A 23,714-nucleotide genomic window follows, 5' to 3' on the forward strand; every position below is an offset into this window, starting at 1 on the left:
GGGTTTCCCGCGGCCACTGACATGGGAGACTATGTGTGGCAGTCTGTGCCTCTGACAGTGGAGACCGACCGGAGGACGCTGTAGTGCAGAGCCATGTGTAAACTGTCTCCGGCACTAGACCACCGGGACAGGAGGGATCCTGACAGCCAGGTGCTTGATGGCGGCGCCCATGTCAGTGTGTTAGGTGGATACGTACAGCATAAGGGGAGGTACACTATCCCCTGGCAGCCCCTCCCCCGACCTGGACGCTGGTTCAGTTGCAAAACTTCCCGAGTCCTGGTTGCTCCTCCTAGCCTCCTTCTATATGAGTTGGCCGGAGACCACTCTCATGTGCTCTCGGTGGCTAGGTTCTCAGGAGGTTGGGTCAGTCTCCCTGTATACCTCTCTCTATGATGATCAGGTCATACAGAGCTCAATAGATTACCTGGGCTATACAGTAGTTGCTAAAAGAGCTTGGTGGATATAGTTATAATATATATCAACTATGTATCTATGTGCATTGTATGTGACTTTGTTTTAAATCTGCTGTGTTTTGCTGCCTTTTTCTGAATAACTGTCAGTCATAATCTATCACTGCTGTTTCTCCTCATTAACCCTCTGCTGCAGGTGTGGGATATATTGGGTGTAAAACATTGTCACATTTATACTCAGACTTTGCATATCAATAGAGATATTGTTATGTCCTTGGAAGCTGAAAGACAGGTGGCTGAGTCTCCTGTGCTGGTGTCATGTATGGCCTGTAAAGTGGGGTTGTCGCCACAGGATTTCATACAGGATGGATTATGTGGCCACTGTGTTAAGGAGTCGCCACATCTGTCAAATTTACCAGCTTCTGGGTTGGAGCCCCCGTGGGCTTCCTTTTCCCAGATTATGGCACAGGTTGTGGATAGATTGGCGGCCCCTGGGCCAGCCGCAATACTGGGGTCCTCTCAGCAGCTGCAACCTGCTATATTTTTTCCCCCGATGCATGCATCCAGGTTGGATATGTATGCTCACTCAAGTCAGAATGTGGCTTCATCTTTAGCAGCTTCTAATCAGCCTAAACAGACAACTAAGCCGATATAGCCAAAGTCTTGGAGATGGTCGGCTTCACACACTGTCCAGCCTTCAGATTCTGGTACATCTTCTGATGAGGGGGGATACACAGGGTTCCTCTCAGGAATCCCCCTCAGATGAGGGAGACCATTTTCCAACTGCAGATGTTCCTTATCTGATTAGGGCGGTCAAGGCAGTGCTAAACATTGATGAGGAGGAGCCAGTGCAAAGAAAGGCTCCAGGATTTAAACATCAGAGGGTTATAAAACCTGAGTTTCCAAGATCTGAGCACCTTTTCGGATCTTATGGGGGAAGCATGGAAGTCGCCAGATAGGAAATTCCATATTACTAGAAAGGTTGAAGCATTATACCCCTTTCCAGTGGATCACTGCACTAAATGGGAGGTTCCTCCATCAGTGGATGCACATGTGGCACATCTAGCTTGGAATGCCACATTGCTTATACCGTCTGCATCCTCGCTTAATTGTCCCACAGATAGGAAACTGAAACCTGCATTTAAGGCAATATTTTCTCTGTCGAGTACTGTTACTCGCCCAGCCATGGCTACAGCTTAGGTCTCCAAGGCCATTGAGGAATGGATGAAGACACTGGAAAATGCTCTTCCAGAAGCTTCCAGGGAACAGCTGACAATTATCTCCTATGTTAAGGAGGCAGCATCCTACTTGGGAGAGGCAGCTTTGGATGCTGGTATATTACCCTCTAAAGCACAGGTTCTCAAACTTGGTCCTCAGGACCCCAAACAGTACATGTTTTGCAGGTCTCCTCACATAATTACTAGTGAAACAGTTAGCTGCACCTGTGGATCTTTTTAAACGTGTCAGTGACTAATGAATACACCTGTGCACCTACTGGGTGACCTGCAAAAAGTGAACTGTGTGGGGTCCTGAGGACCGAGTTTGAGAACCACTGCTCTAAAGCATCAGCAGTCTCAGTTGTGGCTCGGAGAGCACTTTGGCTGAGGGACTGGAAAGCAGATGCAGGATCTAAGAGAGCCCTGGAATCCCTTCCATTCTTGGGGGGCATTTTGTTTGGCACAGAGTTAGACAAGGTTGTTGCTACGGTGGCAGCCTCTAAAATGGCTGGTCTACCTTTGGCATCCACTGCTAGACCTAAGCGGTCAGCCTTTTGGCCCGCAAGGAAAAGAAAGAGGTCAGGCTTCCGCTAAAGCCAGCTCTCATAGGAAACCACAGTCTAAGAAGTCCTGGCCAAACAGACATCCGGCTGTCAAGTCTAATGTTAAGCCTGCAGCTTGATTGGACGTGCCTCCCTCTGGGGGATCCCAGGATAGGAGGCTGACTTCTTCAATATTCAGACACCTGGCATCTTACAACAGATGCCTGGGTTCGGGAGGTAGTCTCCCAGGGGTACACCCTTACTTTCTGGAGTCCCCGCAAAGGTTTTACAGCATAACTTCAGCAGCAGATTCTGCGAAAGCCCTGGCCCTCCAGCAGGCTATAAACTCCCTGCTGGTGTCAGGGGTAATAATCCCAATTCCAGTGAATCAACTAGGAAAGGGATATTATTCCAACCTCTTCTTGATTCAAAAACCCAACGGATCCCACCGGCCTATTCTAGACCTAAAAGGTCTCAACACATTTATTGAGTTGCCCAAGCTTCGCATGGAAACTCTGCGTTCGATAGTGTTGGCCATGGAACCAGGGTATTTCATGGTATCCTTGGATATTCAAGATGCATATCTTTATGTACCAATTGCACCGTCCCACCATCAATTTCTGTGATTCGCAGTCATCAGTAGACCTAAAGTGGTTGACAGCGAAGACGGTTTTTCTTCTGGCTATTGCTTCGGCCGGCAGGGTCTCCTATTTGCAGCCCTATCTTTTCACTCTCCTTTTTTAATATTCCTAAAGTAGGATCCCAGTTTCATATGAATGAAGAGATTGTGGTTCTGGCTTTGCAAGCTTCTGGCCTTTTGGCTGGTGAAGCGTCACTGGATGTTGTGCAGGCTCTATGTAGACAGCACCAACTCCATTAGAAAGTCAGATTCTTTATTTGTGTTGTATGGCTGTCACAAGCGAGGCTGGCCAGAAAACAAACAGACTTTGGCCAGATGGTTGTGTATGACAATTTCTCAAGCTTATACACAAGCTGATCTTGTTGTTCATGATATAGTCACGGCGCATTCCCCGAGGTCTGTGGGACCATCATGGGTGGTGCGATGGGGTGCCTCTGCTGAACAGATTTGCAAGGCAGCCATGTGGTCTTCCGTCCACACCTTTGTCAAATTTTATGCGTTTGACACGTTTGCCTCTCAGGATGCTTCCTTTGGGTGTAGGATTTTCCTTTCTACTGAGACCCAGGAGCATCCCCACCCCTAGGAGGAACTGCTTTGGGACATCCCAAGGTAATTTCTGTGGACCCTATGGACCCTGAAGAAGAAAATAAGAGTTATGGTATAACATACCTTTGTTAACTCATTTTCTTCGAGATCCATAGGGTCCACAGAGCACCCACTCTAACGCACATGTTGTTGTTGGGAAATTCTTTTCTTTTGTATTTCTATGATTCCCTCTTCTTACAGAAAGTGTGTCTGAAATGCAAGGGTCCTTTCTTCGTTTTCAATTTTTTCTTTCCTGCTTGGGCTTGATAACAAACTGACTGCCTGTAGCTAGAGGTGGGGTAGGTATGGATGAGGACCCAGGGCATCCTGGGAGCTAAAGCTTGTTGGCTGTTTGGTGCCAGGATCACTCCAGGCACGAACTCCAGCTACATAACCAAAGTCATTTCTGTGGACCCTATGGACCTCGAAGAAAGAGAGTTAACAAAGGTATGTTATACCATAACTCTTATTTTCTTCGATGAATCCCTTTTTAAATTGTTTGGGGCATCAGGAAAAACGCTTGTCCGGAGAAGAAAAGGTGAGCACTACCATCAGTCCTGTGTCCTGCCAACAGTAAAGCATCCTGGAGACCATTCATGTGTGGGGTTGCTTCTCACCATTTTGCCTAAGGACACAGCCATGAATAAAGAATGGTACCAAAATATCTTCCAAGAGCAACTTCTCCCAACCATCCAAGAACAGTCTGGTGACAAACAATGCCTTTTCCAGCATGATGGAGCACCTTGCCATAAGGCAAAAGTGATAACTAAGTGGCTCGGGGAACAGAACATCAAAATTTTGGGTCCATGATCAGGAAACTCTCCAGACCTTAATCCCATTGAGAACTTGTGGTCAATCCTCAAGAAGCAGATGGACAAACAAAAACCCACAAATTCTGACATACTCCAAGCATTGATTAGGCAAGAATGGGTGGCCATCAGTCAGTATGTGGCCCAGAAGTTGATTGACAGCATGCCAGAGCGAATTGCAGAGGTCTCGAAAAAGGAGGGTCAACACTGCAAATATTGACTCTTTGCATAAACAATGTAAATGTCAATAAAAGCTTTGACACTTATGCAATGCTTGTAATTTTACTTCAGTATACCATAGTAACATCTGACAAAAAGGTCTAATAACACTGAAGCAGCAAACAAAGTAGGAAACGTCCAGGTGCCCTCCAATAGGGTCACACAACAGTCCGCCCAAATATAACTCTGGTCTGGCAGGACTCTAGTCAAAGATAACAGCTGGACACAGAGATATCAACGTTTTATCGCTCCATCATCAAGGTCAAGATTACATGACAAACAATAAACATTTATAGATACACTTGTGGTCATGTGTAAGTATCTATAACTGTTTATTGTTTGTCATGTAATCTTGACCTAGATGATGGAGCAACAGATAGCTCCGAAACGTTGCTATATCCCTGTGTCCAACTGTTATCTTTGACTAGAGTGCTGCCAGACTGGAGTATGTATATGTATATATACACACATACATACATATATATATATATATATATATATATATATATATACACATACAGTATATATATACTGTATATAATGTATATACTAGCTGATGAACCTTCAAGTTATTATGTTATGTGATGTTGTCCAAACCCATCCGGTGTAAGGCCCAGAACAGGCTCCCTGGGTCAAAGTACTGACCGGCGCACTCCGCTGTGAGGTCTGACTGGGACCCCAACCACTGAATTAGGGATCCCAGATCATCCAAATCCTTCTAGTGTAAGGACCAGAACAGCCTCTCCGGGTCAACATTTTGACCAGCGTACACCAGCGGGAGGTCTGACTGGGAATTCAACCACCTAGTATGTATTATGGGGGGTTGTGCATGGGATTCCGGCGGCTGTGATGCCACCAGTCAGAATATTGACAGTGGCATCCCGACAGCCAGACTCCTGATACAATAAGGTAAGTATCCTACTACTAACTAACCCTCCTCCCTGGTGCCTGAACCTAACCTCCCCCTAGTGTCTAAATCTAACCTCCCCCTCCCCACACCTTAAACCTAACCCTCCCCTCTTAGATCCCAACCCTTCCCCTAGTGCCTAACCCTAACCCTCTTTCCCCGATGCCTAAACCTAACCTCCCCCTTCCCACACCCTAAATCTAACCCTCCCCTCTTAGATCCTAACCCTCCCACTAGTGCCTAACACTAAACCTGACCCTCCGCCTAACCCAGCATTTCCCAAACTGTGCGCCGCGGCACCCTGGGGTGCCCCAAGACACTTGCAGGGGTGCCTCAGGTCAGTTGTCTAGCATCAAATCTAATTTTTTATGGTCAATGTAATGTAAATATGTGGATAAACAGAAGTGCAAACCTGTCCACCACCACATAACTGACCCTAAGGATGACAGGAAGCACAATTTACTTAGCTTTACAAAAATTTATTCTGAATTTCTCATTAACAAACTACTGGCTTAGGGGTGCCGTGAAAACAATGATGATACTCTAGGGTGCCGTAATTCAAAAAAGTTTGGGAACCACTGGCCTAACCCCTGATACTTACCTTCGGGAAGCAGGCGGTCGAGATTCGGGATCCCGACGCTGTATTCCAGCGTCGGGATCCCGGCTATTCCAGTATTTTTAACATCGGCATCCCACCTGCTGGGATGCTGACTTCATCCCCTTCTGTGATCCAATGTTACCACTCTATGAAGTTTTCATCCAAATCCATCCAGTGGACGGCTCAGAACAGGCTCCCTGAAATAACAGAATCTCCCTGACTCCCTGAAGAGTCCAGCATCTCCCTGATAACACCTTACCCCCTTTATGTAGTTGTTATATAAAGAAAAAAAAACAGAGCTATATACATTCAAGTGGGATAATTAGTATAATTTCCCTGCATTGGTTATAAGGCACAATGGCCCTCATTCAGAGCCGTACGCTCTGAGCAGAGCGCACGCTCTGAATGAGGGCCGCCCTCCATGAAAATGGAGCGTCCTCCTGGACGCTCGTATAGCTGTGGGTCACCACCCACAGGCTATACAAGCGTGCAGTTTGATGGCCGCGATGGTCTTGACCATCGCGACCATCGAAATGGCGAGCCGGAGCCTGCGGTTGAGGTTTTCAACCGCAAGCTCCGGAGTGATTTTGGTTCTATCAGAGCCAAAATCACTCCCACTGACATCACTAGTGATATCAGTGGGCCGGCTTCTGACGGGAGGCGTTCCCATGGGAACGCCCCCGTCAGGGAGGCACGCCCCCGGCATGCCCACCAAAGGGGGCGTGCTGTCAATCAACATCGACAGCACGCCCCCTTTGATCAGACACAACGAGCGAAGGACTTTCCTTCGCTCGTCGCGTCTGGCGCATGCGCACGACGGAGCTCCCTCCGTCGTGCGCATGCTAAGTGCAGAACATCGACCCACTTGCGAGCGGACAGCCGCTCGCGAGTGGGTCTGAATCAGGGCCAATGATCCCTATGGTTACATGCATTTTCTGATAAGTATTAGTGTGTTTTCATCAACAAGTAGATCTAACTGCTTTGGGGCTTGTTTACATATATTTACATAAGTTTAAGTACATTTTATGACACGCCTCTCAGATGTAGCAGTACACGCCCACTTTACCGCGCACTCATAGCTGTTGCTTTCACAATCTCCCTGAAATGCTTTTGCAAAAGTAGGAAACTATGTTTATGCTGCAATAACGCTGTAATTGTGCATTACTATAGTGCCATCAGCCCGTGCTCCACAGTCATTACAGTCACTATGTATCATATATCTATGAGGTGAGATCCTGCCCAGGTCACAGAAATATTGTTGTGAGGAATAAATAAAACCAACAGGGGAAAAACATAAAAATGATAAAATGATCGCACTCACCTGGTCACATTTCTGAGGGCTTGGAAAGCTTAGCTTAGGCTTTAGAGGCTCAGGTTTGGACAACTTCATTTCAGTCTGTCCTGATGGTCGTACTGGGTTATATATCTCTGCAGATGTAATATATACAGGGGCATTTTACATATAATGAATGAAAAATAAATACATTAAAAAAGTGGAAAAAGTAAATAAACACAGATTGTAAGGAAACCACACTATTGTTGGTACATATGGAGTGTGCTACTGTGCCTCCTCCATAATGCTCCACTACATGAAGCATCTGATCCTTTACCAAGATGGCCACCATTCTTTAGTCTGCGCATGCGTGACACCATTTTGAGTCACTGAGTTTGAGCACCACAGTAGTACACAGTCATTTACTACTTAGCTCTGTGGGGACCCTGCTAAATCCTGTACTCCTGCCTACATACATGACCGGATGGTCTGCTGTATGCTCTGCTCCATCACCGCTGCCTATATACATAACTGTGAGTATGGCTGTACTGAAACTGTGCACTACAATAATTACATGCTCCTGGCTAAGTCTATCCAGCTGGAGTATATACCAAACTGCTGGTGTCTGCTATTTAATAACCGTGTACAGAACACAATAGTATACAGGACCGTAGCTAGGGTAGTGCGGCCGATGCCATCGCACAGGGCACCACAGGTCAGGGGGCGCATTTTAGGCCTGTCAAATTTCTGTTTATTATCATTCTTGCTTGTAGCTTCCTCTTATTTCATCCCCAGCATCTCCTGGCCTCCCCTATCCCTTCCTTGGCCCTTTTTTGGCTGCATTCAGGGGCGCCGACAGGGGGGGGGGAGCGGGTACAAATTACCCGGGCCCGGGCTTCCTGAGGGGCCCAGCGGGGGCTCGGGTTTGGCGCCGCTCCCCCCCTCACAGCAGCCCAGCACATAGCGTGTGCTGAGCTGCAGTTGGAGACTGCTCGTGGCTGCTGAGTAGCAGCCACAGCAGTCTCCTATGCCTGTGTGAGGGAGCAATCACACTGATCATGCCCCCCTTGGCTTTGCGCCAGGCTGAGGGGGCTCAGAGCGCCCCATCCCTAGCGCGCAGCGACGCTTCGTGGCGCTGCAAATCTTTGTGTTTTTTTTTCTCGGCTAGGGGGCGTGGCCACACCTTCCCGATGAGACCACACCCCCTATTACCAGGGCCCGCTACAGCTCTTGGCAGGCCTGGCTGCATTATGTCCCTTTGAAAAATGAGGGGGGCACCAACGCTCTTTCTGGCACAGGGCATAAAAAAAGTCTAGTTACCTGTGAGCACACACACAAGACTCACTACCCAGACAGCACTGATCTATATAAATGGTGCCCGGAGACAGAAGAATAATAATGTATTTACCAGACAATTTCGGCAAAGGCATCAGGTGGATGTTATAATAGGCAGAACTCCGGCCTCCAGCGTCTGGGCTTCTTCCAGTACATTTACGGGGAACGTTAGGAATTGCAGGCAGCTGTAAGCAAAGAAACATACAGGACCCAGCGTAATAATAAGTGATAAGAACATACAATATAATAATAACAACACATACAGTATAACAGAGAGGATGAAATAAGGAGAAGAGCAATAGGACAACAGAAGATAATATGTAATATAATACAGGGATTAACACACTCATATCAGAAAATGTGCATATTAACCTATATAGCAAGTTTTGCCCAACGTACTCCGTCGGGAGGTCCGACTAGGACCCCAACCACTCCATTAGGCATCCCAGACCAATTGCCACCCCTCTGTGAAGTTTTCATCCAGTGGAAGGCCCAGAACTGGCTCCCTGGGTAAAAGTTCTGCCCAACGTACACCAACGGGAGGTCCGACCGGTACCCTAACCCCCCCTAAAACAAATTTAGTCATTTCAACTAAATGTATTGTCATTTTTACAGTTACTACTGTAAGTCATTTACACACATTGTACAGTATCATGTGCAATTTTTTACTATTTTATACTACAGAACTTAAATTCTGATAAGCGTTTGATTTTATATTTGCTATAGGTGACTCCATAGGTGTGTGTATATATATATATATATATATGATATACATATTTATATTTTACTTTCTAACAGGGGCCCCCTCCTCTTTCCCCGGCGGTCGGCAGTAGACTGACACCTGACCGCAGCAGCAGTATACTCTGGGTACTAGTCTGTGCCCAGAGTCTACTGCGCATGCAATTTCCTCACTGCGCATCCACAAAAACGCAATGAAAATGGCCGCGGCTGCCATTTTCCGGTATTTTGTGCAGTGCTGAGACACCTAACGCAGAACCTCGGATAGGTAAGTATTAGAGAATAAGAGTGCAGGGTGTGCACCCATTATAAATACGCCCCTGCTTTCTAACTAACAGATATCTCTTTAGTGATTTTTTAATGTTACCAGAATAATGACTCCTGGGGTAACAGATGGACATTTGTTTTTATTTGTTTTTGATGGAACATAAAAAGTAAAATATTGTAAAACCTTGGCTCTGTCTGGTCGGTGGGCAGGTGTTGATGTCACTTGTCATAGCAAGCTCAAGCCTTCATGTGCTTTAGGAGTTCCTACAGTAATGCAGCTATTTAAGCAGAGTGAATGGTTCTATTAATGTTCTGTATACTGATCAGTGACAAGTGCTTCTAATTTATCTCTTCTAATATCGTGTGCAAGTTATATACATATAGTCACATTTTCAGACTATGAAAATCATATAGAATAATGAAATAATAAGTACATATTTCCAGGGAGAAGTGGGGTTTTTTTTCTCCTCCCCACTGTATGGACATTATTAATCTGAAAACGTTGGACCATGGGTGTATAACTAGCGCCTGTGTGTATGCGCCCTTAGGGTCAGGGCCAGGGGAGCTGTATATTGTATTACGTGAACAGAAGAGAATAAGACCCTAACAAACACAGAGCATCCACCATATAAATCCTATGTACATACTGGCAGATCTGTGCGTTCCAGGTAACCTGTATAGGTACTTTATGCTGCAATAACGCTGTAATGGTGCATTACTATAGTGCCATCAGCCCGTGCTCCGCAGTCATTACAGTCACTATGTATCATCTATCTATGGGGTGAGATCCTGCCCAGGTCACAGAAATATTGTTGTGAGGAATCAATAAAACCAACAGGGGAAAGACATGAAATGATCAGGACTCACCTGGTCACAGGTCTGAGGGCCTGGAAATACATCAGCTGCCTGTCCTGCAAGATCCCAGGGAAATGCATATTTCCGCTTTGCAGTGCTCAACATTCGATGAGCATTCGGCTTAATTTGAGGGAACATCCCTCAAGCACAGTCGCACTCTCCTTACTCCACAACTCGACAACTAGCACTGACCTATGCTTTGGCAGTTGGTCAGCTGATTCCGTGACATCACAATGCAGTGACATCACCAGACATTCTATTCCCTGGCTGTGTGAGACACATTATACAGCCATCTACTTAGCACCATGTAACACATAGGGGCAGATTGGGAACGTAATATAGCCTTTGAAAATATTTTAAACGTGATATCATGTAGGCAAGAAGGGCTGCAATAGCTTATTATAAGAAATCCCCCTGATCTCCCATCATCAACAAGGTTATAGTCAAGGTACTATACAAAATGGAGGCCTTTGGTGTCCCAGACTCTACCTCAGTCTCTTGTCCTATCATTATTTGGCACAAATTAGTAATGTAAGGAATACTCTATGGTTAATCCACCAAATAACAGCTCTGACCCCTCACTCATTACTGAAATTGCATTGCAATACACTTACACAGGTATCATGGATTGTAATGTTTGGATGTATGGGACATAAACATCTCATATTTTAGCACAGTTATAACTTTGGCCCTGTTCCCCCCCCTGTATCCACTTTTTCCAGAGTTATTATACTTTTGCCCTCTTTTTGTTTTGTTGTCTTCTGTAGCCTCAAAACTTTGAGAGGTTTATCAATAAACAATATTGATAATACAGATTAATAAATACGATTTTATGGCTGAATACATATTGATCCAAATTAATATTAACACTGGGGGAAATTACTAAGTGGCCGAAATACATTATAAGACGTACAGTAATTACTAATTACCAATGACCATGTGATTACTAGTTTATGATCCATCTGAGAGCTGCACTTTCTGCCTAATATCTATGTAGACATTATTAATATATTAGGTAATATATTTTATATAAGAATCATGATTGATGTAAATTAGGGATGAGCGGGTTCGGTTCCCTGAGAACCGAACCCACCCGAACTTCGGGGATCCGGGGCGATCCGAGCCCAAGCTCGGATCTCCCTGTCTGCCCCGGATCCCTCTCCCGAGGCAAAACCTCGAGATCTGCTGTCGGATCTCGAGGTTTTGCCTCGAGCGGCCGTTTAAAAAAAAATGCCTTTGCCTTTAATGGGCAAAGTGCTGATTGGCTGACAGAGCCGTCTGTCACGGCTCTCAGCCAATCAGCATTATGGTGCTCATTTGCATGTAGCACGGACTCGTGAGATCCGTGCTACATGCATCTGTGTGATTGACAGTGACACAGAGCACAGATGGGTCAGTGAGACCCGTCTGTGCTGCTGTGTATTTCAATGACACAGATGCACGCACGGACCAGGAGATCCGTGCTACTTGCATCTGTGTCATTGACACAGAGCACTAACGGGTCCGTGAGACCCGTCTGTGCTGCTGTGGTAAATATAAAAAAAAAAACCTGTGTAAAAAGAGAAAAAAATGGCGTGCCCCCCCCCCAAAAAAAGAGCAACCAGCCCCGGGCATTAGTGACCCAGTGCTGGGTGTGCTTAAATACAGGGGACAAACGACATAGGGGTCCCCTGTACTTAAACACAACCAGCACCGGGCTAGTCAGAACCAGAGCTGGTTGCCAAAATACGGGGGACAAACGACGTAGGGGTCCCCCGTATTCTGCGCAACCAGCTCTGGGCTCTGATCCGGTCCTGGTTCTGGAAATACAGGGGAAAAAAATGAGTAGGGTTCCCCTGTATGTTCCAGAACCAGCACTGGACTTTTTCTAGCGGGGGGCTGATGCCACAGCCAGGGGAGCCCTTTCACCGGGCCCCCCAGCCGCAGCATCAGCCCTGACCGCTAGTCAGCCCAGGCCGGGGATCCCTGGAGAGCTGGGGACCCCCCCAATAAAGGGGTCACCCTCTCCAGGGCACCCCAGGCCCAGGCTGATAGCCCGGGGCTATCCCCGCCACCCCTGGTGGCGGTGGGTGGCGGGTTGATTGTGTGGTGTGGTGTAAATAAAGAATATCAAACATTGTCTTTACAAGTAGAACTGCAAGTCCCAGCAAGCCTGCCCCGCATGCTGGTACTTGGAGAACCACAAGTACCAGCATGCAGGGCATTAAGGGCCCACTAGTACCTGTAGTTCACCTGTAAAAAAATGTTTAAAAAAAACACAGGACACACACACCGTGACAGTATAAGTTTATTAAACATACATACACACACACACATGTACACATACTCACCTATGTAACCCTGTAGCATCGGTCCACTTGTCCGGTAAAGTATCCATAGGGGACCTGTGAAAAAAAACATACTCACCATCTCCTATGCGAGGTTCTGTCCTCTTCGTTCCAAAGTAGGCATCCCCGGACTTGGCAAAAAAAAAAAACGAAAACGCGATCCACGAACTTAGTACCGTTCTATAGAACGGTACTTCCCGAATGAGAGCTTAGCGGCGGGGTATCACCATGGAAACCCCGCTGCTAAGCGTTCATTGGCTGAGAGAGGCCATCTCCCGTCTCTCTCAGCCAATGAACGGCTCCCTCCATTGTAGTCAATGCTGGGAGCCGCAAGGTTATTAAAGTTTACCCTGCGGTTCCCACCATTGACTACAATGGAGGGAGCCGTTCATTGGCTGAGAGACGGGAGATGACCTCTCTCAGCCAATGAACGCTTAGCAGCGGGGTTTCCATGGTGATACCCCGCCGCTAAGCTCTCATTCGGGAAGTACCGTTCTATAGAACGGTACTAAGTTCGTGGATCGCGTTTTCGTTTTTTTTTTTTGCCAAGTCCGGGGATGCCTACTTTGGAACGAAGAGGACAGAACCTCGCATAGGAGATGGTGAGTATGTTTTTTTTCACAGGTCCCCTAGGGATACTTTACCGGACAAGTGGACCGATGCTACAGGTTACATAGGTGAGTATGTGTACATGTGTGTGTGTGTATGTATGTTTAATAAACTTATACTGTCACGGTGTGTGTGTCCTGTGTTTTTTTAAACATTTTTTTTACAGGTGAACTACAGGTACTAGTGGGCCCTTAATGCCCTGCATGCTGGTACTTGTGGTTCTCCAAGTACCAGCATGCGGGGCAGGCTAGCTGGGACTTGCAGTTCTACTTGTAAAGACAATGTTTGATATTCTTTATTTACACCACACCACACAATCAACCCGCCACCCACCGCCACCAGGGGTGGCGGGGATAGCCCCGGGCTATCAGCCTGGGCCTGGGGTGCCCTGGAGAGGGTGACCCCTTTATTGGGGGGGTCCCCAGCTCTCCAGGGATCCCCGGCCTGGGCTGACTAGCGGTCAGGGTTGATGCTGCGGCTGGGGGGCCCGGTGAAAGGGCTCCCCTGGCTGTGGCATCAGCCCCCCGCTAGAAAAAGTCCAGTGCTGGTTCTGGAACATACAGGGGAACCCTACTCATTTTTTGTCCCCTATATTTCCAGAACCAGGACCGGATCAGAGCCCAGAGCTGGTTGCGCAGAATACAGGGGACCCCTACGTCGTTTGTCCCCCGTATTTTGGCAACCAGCGCTGGTTCTGACTAGCCCGGTGCTGGTTGTGCTTAAGTACAGGGGACCCCTACGTCGTTTGTCCCCTGTATTTAAGCACACCCAGCACTGGGTTACTAATGCCCGGGGCTGGTTGCTCTTTTTTGGGGGGGTGCACGCCATTTTTTTCTTTTTTTACACAGGTTTTTTTTTTTTTTTTTTACCACAGCAGCACAGACGGGTCTCACGGACCTGTCATTGCTCTGTGCCAATCACACAGATGCATGTAGCACGGATCTCCCGGGTTCGTGCTACATGCAAATGGGCACCATAACGCTGATTGGCTTCCTGTCTGCCACTGCAGTGCCACTCCTAGATGGGCCACGTGTTTGTGCCGCCCCCTTGTGTCGCTTAGCATAGTCATCCAGCTTCCTCGGTACAACCTTTTGGCCTAAAAACAATATTGTGAGGTGTGAGGTGTTCAGAATAGAGTGGAAATGAGTGGAAATTAATGTTATTGGGGTTATTAATAGCGTAGGAACAAAAAAAGGCCCATTTATGTGATTTTAGCGGTTTTTTTTTATTTTTTAAGAAAAAATCCAGATCCAAAACACAAAACCCAGAACCCAAAACACGGAAGGGTGGTTTTGGCAAAACCAATCCAGATCCAAAACACGAAGAAAGATCCAGATCCAAAACCAAAACACAAAACACGAAAAGTGTCCGGTGCACACCCCTAATGTAAATACATTGCTGACGTATGATATTTTGAATCAGATCAAGAGAAGGATACAATCTCTGATTTATATAGTTATTAGTTCTTAACAGGACCTTAATTGCATTTGAAACCTCATTAATTATCATCATTTGGGTATAAGGATACAAAGTCTTATGACAAAACAGTGTTTTAGAAGCAAAGTTACACATACGTTTGTCACACAAAGGGGCAGAGTAAATTACGCGCAGTCGCTGTTGCATCGGACTCCGGCAGCTGCGCGCGGTAACTCATAGTAACTGATTTCTGTTTGCAGCCTATGGAGGTGCGAGCAGAAATTCGCTACCGTAAACATCTGGAAGATTCCAATTAATGTCCTTATAGTAAGACAGTCCACGTGTTATTGGCGTTTTTCTTAGAGTGCAGCTTCCCATTGAGATTTCTATCACCACCAAAATCTCCATTGATAGATAATTCTAGGAAAGAAATATAGGAGCGCACACTGTAGTAAAGTTGTACATTTTATGTAATAAAAAAAAATAAAAAAAATCATAAAAAACGTACATTGAGGAAAACATTAATGAACTCACGAAAAAGCCTGATAGCCTTGTGGATTGCCCGTCACTCCATATACTGCCGTTTAACCGCTTATTCAGCTCTAAGCCAGACTTTGGCTCCGATACTCAACGGGGATTCTTTTCAGCAGCCGCCGTCAGCGCAATAGATGTGTCGCTACGGAGTCCTCACATACAGTGCTATAGATTATATATATATATATATATATATATATAGCTGTGTTCCCAGGACGAAACTCCTATCTTTTAAACCACCAAATAACAAACCCACTGGGACTGAGTGGTGTATACAGTGTAATATATATATATATATATATATATATATCTATATATATATATATATATATCTATATATATATATATATATATCTATATATATATATATATATATATATATATATATACACACACACCTATATATACAGTCAGGTGCACAAATATTGGGACATTGACGGAATTTTCATATTTTGGCCTCTATTCACCACCACAATGGCTTTGAAATGAAACAAACAAGATGTGCTTTAACTGCAGACTTTCAGATTTAATTTGAGGGTAATTACATCCAAATCAGGTGAACGGTGTAGGAATTACAACGGTTTCTCTATGTGCCTCCCACTTTTTAAGGGGCCAAAAGTAATGGGACAAACTAAACAATCCTAAATCTAACTTTCACTTTTTAATACTTTGTTGCAAATCCTTTGCAGGCAATTACAGCCTGAAGTCTGGAACGCATAGACATCACCAGACGCTGGGTTTCATCCCTGGTGATGCTCTGCCAGGCCTCTACTGCAAATGTCTTCAGTTCCTGCTTGTTCTTGGGGCATTTTCCATTCAGTTTTGTTTTCATCAAGTGAAATGCATGCTCAATCGGATTCAGGTCAGGGGATTGACTTGGCCATTGCATAACATTCCACTTTTTAGCCTTAAAAAACTCTTTGGTTGCTTTTGCAGTATGCTTCGGGTCATTGTCCATCTGCACTGTGAAGCGCCGTCCAATGAGTTCTGAAGCATTTGACTGAATATGAGCATATAATATTGCCCGAAATAATTCAGAATTCATTCTGCTGCTTTTGTCAGCAGTCACTTCATCAATAAATACAAGGGAACCAGTTCCATTGGCAGCCATACATGCCCACGTCATGACACTACTACCACCATGCTTCCCTGATGAGGTGGTATGTTTTGGATCATGAGCAGTTCCTTTCCTTCTCCATACTCTTCTCTTGCCATCACTCTGGTACAAGTTGATCTTTGTCTCATCTGTCGATAGGATGTTGTTCCAGAACTGTAATGGCTTTTTTAGATGTTGTTTGGCAAACTCTAATCTGGTCTTCCTGTTTTTGTGGCTCACCAATGGTTTACATCTTGTGGTGAACCCTCTATATATTCACTCTTCTGAAGTCTTCTCTTGATTGTTGACTTTGACACATATACACCTACCTCCTGGAGAGTGTTCTTGATTTGGCCAACTGTTGTGAAGGGGTTTTCTTCACCAGGGAAATAATTCTTCTGTCATCCACAACAGTTGTTTTCCATGGTCTTCCGGGTCTTTTGGTGTTGCTGAGCTCTCCGATGCGTTCTTTCTTTTTAAGAATGTTCCAAACAGTTGATTTGGCCACACCTAATGTTTTTGCTATCTCTCTGATGGGTTTGTTTTGATTTTTCAGCATAATGATGGCTTGCTTCACTGATAGTGACAGCTCTTTGGATCTAATATTGAGAGTCGACAGCAACTGATTCCAAATGCAAATGTCACACCTAGAATCAACTCCAGACCTTTTACCTGCTTAATTGATAATGAAATAACGAGGGAATAGCCCACACCTGTTCATGAAATAGCTTTTGAGTTGATAGTCCCATTACTTTTGGCCCCTTAAAAAGTGGGAGGCACATATAGAAAACGTTGTAATTCCTACACTGTTCTCCTGATTTGGATGTAATTACCCTCAAATGAAATCTGAAAGTCTGCAGTTAAAGCACATCTTGTTTGTTTAATTTCAAAGCCATTTTGGTGGTGAATAGAGGCCAAAATATGAAAATTCTGTCAATGTCCCAATATTTATGCACCTGACTGTGTATGTATATATATATATATATATATATATATATGTACACACACATATACACACACACACACACCATTTCTCTATTTTCATTTACTAGTATACCTTTCTGGTCATCATTTGAAATAAGACGCCAAAGACAACAGACATCCAAAAATATTCTTTATTATTATAGATCATTAAAAATATATAGGTAAAACATACATTGAGTGTCATTTTCACATATAATGAACTGTGCCCTGTGAAGTTCGACATAGATGGAAAAAAAACAAAAACACAATATAAAAAAATAAATATAAAATACACAGCCCAAGTCACAACATGTAAAAATAATATTTCTGTTAGGTGCACTCCAAACATTTCATAAGTACAGATGTGAAAATGTCTCAGATAGTAACAATATACAATATAAGACGAGTAAATTGAGCTGTCACAGATTGCAAATAGTATCCAATACTCATAAAGGAGATACATATAGCCATAGACAATGCTACAAAGAGCAATAAGGCTTTCTGTACATATGTTCATTCACATTCGGTTACTCTGCATCTCTTAATAAATGATTATGGGTGGGGTACATGCCGCCACTCACCAAAAGCATAACAGCGTTTAGTAATACCGTATAATTAAAGCAGATAACACAGGACATCTCTCGGTAAGGAATAGTCCTTTGCGATAGAAGGATGTCTGTGTTTAGGACCCGGGAGTCACGCGCCATAGTGGATGCTGGGAGGGTTACTTTTGGATCCCCCTCAGGGTGAAATGCAAACAGAAGCCCATAGGCTTCTATCAGGTAACGCCATAAAAAGATGGCGTTGCCCCAGCATCCAAGCTCCGGGAATCTATAACATTCCAGGGCTTGGTGCATATATGGAAAGCGGCCAAACCTCCAAAAATGTCATTCTTCCGTGGTATGACTGCAAAATATGCTTTCATATATCCCGCCCCCTAGGTAATAAACTCTGTAAGGAGATGGAATTATGTATATATGTGCTATACATTGTATGGTCTGTTCTCCTTTGTATGTTCTGATGTAACATGACACCAAATAGCAAGTTAGGAATATAAGTAATTCCGCTATGAGCCAATATGGACTGCATGCCATTTAGTGGGAGACAATGCCTGAGCCCTGAGACTTTAACGTACATCACAACCGATGTGATTTCTGCCGCACAATCTCTATTTCTAGGGACGTTTGTTTCCGATTTCTGGGGGTCTATTGTACACAGCGAAGGCTGCTCCTTCCTAGTAATGGGAATTAGAACTTGCTAAAGTGCCAGTGAAAACGTATTGAAGCTCCCCAAATTCTATAGCAGGGAGTGGGGTCAGACATCTGGGGTATTTTCCTGGTTTTGACGGTGACAGGGAAGCTCACAGTGCGGTTTCTTTCCAGCTAAATTAAAATCATAAAATGCTAAAAGGGTAACAAATGTAACCTAGTTATTGTAAAGCAGATATTCATTCTTATTGAATATAATATTAAAAAGCAGCTTGTGTCATGCACCATAAAATGAGAGATTTCTACAGTTTGTTGCAGAGTTTCCCATATAGCATGGAAATAAGGACAAGCCGTATAGATGTTACAGTAATCGGGTATCTTCTGTCACAATGAGCCCAATCCACTGTGTACCATGAAAACTTGCCAGTAACTACTTCTAACTGCGGGGTGTTGCCTGGCAAAACATCCAACGGATCACGTCATAAGGGTGACAGCCAAAAATACAGCAAGAAGCGCCCATGGCCTATTTGGGAACTTCCAAAACTACAGTAACATAAGTCATCATGTAATTCAACTTTTTTACGCTGTCGCTTTGGGAATAGGAAGCAAAAGATAATTACGGACATTTATACTGTTGTTTTAAACAGAATGAACAAAAGCTATTATGTTGCAAAATAATTACTTGAAAGGCACAAATCCACATGAACGGTGATAAACTTCCCTATACAAAGGGCACAATCAATAGTTTTTGTTTGCTTTTGTACAGCGTGTTAGCTTGGTTTACGTTCACCATTAGTAAAAGTTACTTTTACTTGGTAGGCAGAAAAATAAAATACCATGCAAATAAGAATAAAAAAAATAGTCCCAAATATGTACCTATATAAGCCTTGTGGCTACTGTCTGGTTTAGGAGAAGGAGTCTAGAAATCTCTACATGACACAAAACAGTCACAGCAACACGTTGTAAAAGGAGACGTTACAGGGTCATCACCCTTTAATACTCTTCTGGTTATTTTAACAAATAAGAGGACGAATGTGAAAAATATTAGTGTCTCTTTAATAGTGTCACTTGCTGATCTATCTTTATCCATAAAACATGTGGCACACAGATTGCCAGAGACTGATTTCCACGTACGTGGGTTGATCACATCATCTGCGCCACCGATTGTCAGTCCAACTGTATATAGCAGGAGCTAGCTATTCACTGCGATGTCTTCTCTGTGTGACGCACTGTACACAAATAAGAAAGTCATTAATAAGGGGGATGAATGGGCAAAACAGCAAAAAAAAAATGTACAAGAAAAAAAGGTTATTCATAACAATTACTCTGCAAATGATTAATATCATAACAGTCAGAAAGACTAAATCAAACTTGATTAGGGAGTAAGAACAAATGCGTAAACACAGAAAACTCCCCGTGGATCTAGAATTCAGCCCTGGTGTCATTACGTTAGTAGCAGCCCTTTAACTGGCAGCACAGGTGATCAGTGCTCATGTGACTAGCCCTCAGCGCTTACAGTGTCTGCTTTATGCAGGTAGATGGGTTCTCTAAGCACTGGGTATTGCAGTACAGGGTTACACAAAGCTGTGCCGCCATATATGAGAGATTATTTATTTTCTCAACAATTATCGTGAACCATTTCAATTGAGAAGGAGGAGTATATTTCATCAAATATGCTAAATCGATAATCAAAGTCACAGGCTGTGCGCCTATTGTTTATCAAAGTCTGTCTTTCTTTTTTTCAACGTAATATAAATCCAAGAGGAAAAAAGAAGATAGTACATTGTCCGCAAGTATACAATGAGCGAACAGGAGAAATAACATCTCTTTCTCTAAGGACTCTATTTACTAAGCAGTGTTAGGAGACAGAGTGAAAAGTGATAAGGTGCCAGCCAATCAGCTCCCAACTGTCATTTTTCAAACACAGCCTGTGAGATGACAGTTAGGAGCTGATTGGCAGGCACCTTATCACTTTTCACTCTGTCTCCTAACACTGCTTAGTAACTAGACCCCTAAGTCTTTTGTATTGTGCACATTCCTGAAAGTGGCTGAAGGGAAATTCCTCTCTTTGGAGGAATGGGATTGAAATAATGGCGGATGTTTAGTCACCGGTTCAAATACCGACAGCGGATGCCCGACAGGATGAAGATCACGACTGGGGCAGGTAAGTACCATAACCCACCCCTGCCCCCGCTCTCCCCCTTAACCCTCCCTTAGTGGTGCCTAACCCTAACCTCCCCCCTAGTGCCTAACACTAACCTCCCCCCAAGGGTGCCTAACCCTAACCTCCCCCCAGGGGTGCCTAACCCTAACCTCCCCCCGGGGGTGCCTAACCCTAACCCCATCTTACCGCTCCCTAACTCTCCCGGGGGGGTGCCTAACCCTAACCTACCCCCTAGTGCCTAACCCTAACCTCCACCCTAGTGCCTAACCCTAACCTCCCCCCGGGGGTGCCTAACCCTAACCCTCTCTTACCGCTCCCTAACCCTCCCGGGGGGTGCCTAACCCTAATCTCTCCCTGGGGGTGCCAAACGCCCCCTTCCCCCTCCAAAAAACCTAACCCCGCTAGACTCCCTAATCCCCCCAGCCCGCAGCTAACGCTATGGGTGCCCCGAACTTACCTTCGTTCGGTGCTGGCGTCCTTGGCGTTCTGGCATAGGGATTAAGATAGGCGTCGGTATTTCGATGCCTATCTTAAATACCTTGCCAGGATTCCGATGTCGTGATTGAGACTGGCAGGCTTGCGGCCGCCGGTCTCAGAACTTGCCTATATACAGAGCACATACTTAAAAGGGATATAGTTATGAGTACAAATCTCTGCAGCTCTAAAGGTTTCTGTAATAGCTGCTATATAGAAGGACTAAGCAAGTCCTCCTACTAGCTCTTAATGATAATGCTTCCACCCACCTTTCAAGTGTAACGTGAGCGTTCTGCGAGACGGAGGAAGCTCTCAGGCAGCCGACACTGCCATGGTAAGATCTTCTCCCTCGGGCTGAGGGGGCATCTTGGATCTCCCCGACACCCTGTAAGATATAAAGATAAGGAATGGTTAGTGTACAGTACGACAGTAGGACAGTACGAGCAAATCATCTGTAAATTACTGATTAAACACAAGGTTATGAAGAGAGGATGGAAGTACAGATGTATGTGGGAGGGTGGGCACAGTTCTGTGATTGAAAGATATCACCCTACGACTAGTGTAATTAGTTTGCCAGATATGGGGAGGCTGTGTCGGCAAATATTGAAACTGGGACATTTAAGGGTTGATTCAAGTAAGTTTAAGGTACCGGTGTAGAAACGTTTCTAAGATAATGCAGTAAGAAATATTGATTATTTTTGCCCAAATGATTTGTTATTTGCTATAAATCCCAGAAATGTGCACAGCTGTACAATATGAGTGAGGTTCTAGCAGGAGCTAGCAGCTAATTCATACTGCCCCCTAGAGGTCAGTGCAGTCTGTGCAGCAGGAGCGTTTAGCATACAGGCGTATCACATTTTGTGAGAATTACAAATTTGCCAAGAAAACCGTTGATGAACTACAGCTACAATGGTGGTCATGTATATCATCAACTTCAAAGCTGAAGGAAGCCATTTAGTGTACTCTTATTTATTCTAAATGGATGAGTGTATTGTATTCTGAGCCTTAAGCACACTACACAATGTGTACCCAGAACGACATCGCGGGCGATGGTACCCTGCATGCGGCAGTACATACACACTTGCCGATGCCGGGTCAGACGGTGGGAAGCTAAGTGTCATGGTGCATTCTGATTCTGCAGCATGGCATAGTTAGCGACATACCCCGGCGGCCCTGCAGTAGGGTCGACAGGCGATGACGCTAGCGCGCATATCATTATTATACACTAGACGATGTATCAGATAGGTTGCTCTGATCCGCTGGATTGAACATCATATCGTCTAGTGTGTCCCCAGCTTTAGACTATCTGATAATACATTTACACCATTATTCATTTCTAGAATTTCACTACACTGTAATATTAAAAAACAAGCGAGAAAGGGAGCAGGTGCTGTGTGACAGCGAGGCAGAAAACGTAGGGCTCCATTTACAAATAAATATGTCCTGCTATGTTATTTAGCGTTACCGCTCAGCTTTTGGTTTGTTGTTTTTTACTGGAATTTATTAATGGTTTGATCACCGGCGAGCGGTAACGTAAAAATCCTGTCAGGCTGGTTTTTTCTCTCCAAACAGCGCTGATGAATGGAAGTTCTATATATTTCTTTACTGTAATGGGCGCACGTGCCCGCCGGCTGCAGTGTGAGGGTGGAAGGGGATGCTGGCTGCTGTGGGAAGGAGGGAGGGAGGAAAAGGGGGGGGCAAGCCGGCTGCTGAGACCTGGATGCTGGCCAACAGAACCACAGCACTCGTGAGCGCAGTTTAGCAGAAGCATGAGGCTGGAGAGTTTCAATTAAGACAACGAGCGGTAAGTGAGAAATACCGCTCGTTGTTCAATAGTATCACGCTGCTATTTCTTAGAGAGACATGAAATTAAATAGCGCTGCCTAAAAACCGCAATATCTGTCATGATAAATACCTCTGGCTATAATTAACATACACAACGAGTTTGTAATGATTCAAACTCGTTAGTAAATGGAGCTCTTAGACGGCCAAGTAGCAAGGCAGGGGCCTGAGGCGGTCCAAGTAGCAAGGCAGGGGCCTGAGGCGGTCCAAGTAGCAAGGCAGGGGCCTGAGGCGGTCCAAATAGCAAGGCAGGGGCCTGAGGCGGGCCAAGTAGCAAGGCAGGGGCCTGAGGCGGGCCAAGTAGCAAGGCAGGGGCCTGAGGCGGGCCAAGTAGCAAGGCAGGGGCCTGAGGCGGGCCAAGTAGCAAGGCAGGGGCCTGAGGCGGGCCAAGTAGCAAGGCAGGGGCCTGAGGCGGGCCAAGTAGCAAGGCAGGGGCCTGAGGCGGGCCAAGTAGCAAGGCAGGGGCCTGAGGCAGGCCCGGTAGCAAGGCAGGGGCCTGAGGCGGGCCAAGTAGCAAGGCAGGGGCCTGAGACGGGCCAGGTAGCAAGGCAGGGGCCTGAGGCGGGCCAAGTAGCAAGGCAGGGGCCTGAGACGGGCCAGGTAGCAAGGCAGGGGCCTGAGGCGGGCCAAGTAGCAAGGCAGGGGCCTGAGGCTGGTCAAGTAGCAAGGCAGGGGCCTGAGACGGG

At 45.4% G+C, this 23,714-nt stretch overlaps 2 protein-coding genes across 2 annotated transcripts in view; both read right to left on the reverse strand.

Annotated features, from left to right (window-relative positions):
• LOC148478831 (TOG array regulator of axonemal microtubules protein 1-like) overlaps nucleotides 1–10,533 on the reverse strand; it is a 34,406-nt gene extending 23,873 nt beyond the window's left edge. Inside the window, exons 1-2 of the mRNA XM_088455340.1 lie at nucleotides 10,408–10,533; nucleotides 8,609–8,720 (exon numbers count right to left, since the gene is read on the reverse strand). Of these exons, the coding sequence (XP_088311466.1) occupies nucleotides 8,609–8,720; nucleotides 10,408–10,533 (238 nt within the window). The remainder of the gene's footprint in view (nucleotides 1–8,608; nucleotides 8,721–10,407) is intronic.
• An 8,160-nt stretch (nucleotides 10,534–18,693) lies between these two features.
• The window catches only part of LOC148478832 (TOG array regulator of axonemal microtubules protein 1-like), a 45,805-nt gene continuing 40,784 nt past the window's right edge, over nucleotides 18,694–23,714 (reverse strand). Inside the window, exons 9-10 of the mRNA XM_088455316.1 lie at nucleotides 21,456–21,571; nucleotides 18,694–19,777 (exon numbers count right to left, since the gene is read on the reverse strand). Of these exons, the coding sequence (XP_088311442.1) occupies nucleotides 21,459–21,571 (113 nt within the window). The 3' untranslated portion in view covers nucleotides 18,694–19,777; nucleotides 21,456–21,458. The remainder of the gene's footprint in view (nucleotides 19,778–21,455; nucleotides 21,572–23,714) is intronic.

Source organism: Taudactylus pleione, unplaced genomic scaffold (assembly GCF_031769625.1).
Source record: "Taudactylus pleione unplaced genomic scaffold, aTauple2 ptg000652l, whole genome shotgun sequence".
Taxonomy (NCBI): domain Eukaryota; kingdom Metazoa; phylum Chordata; class Amphibia; order Anura; family Myobatrachidae; genus Taudactylus; species Taudactylus pleione.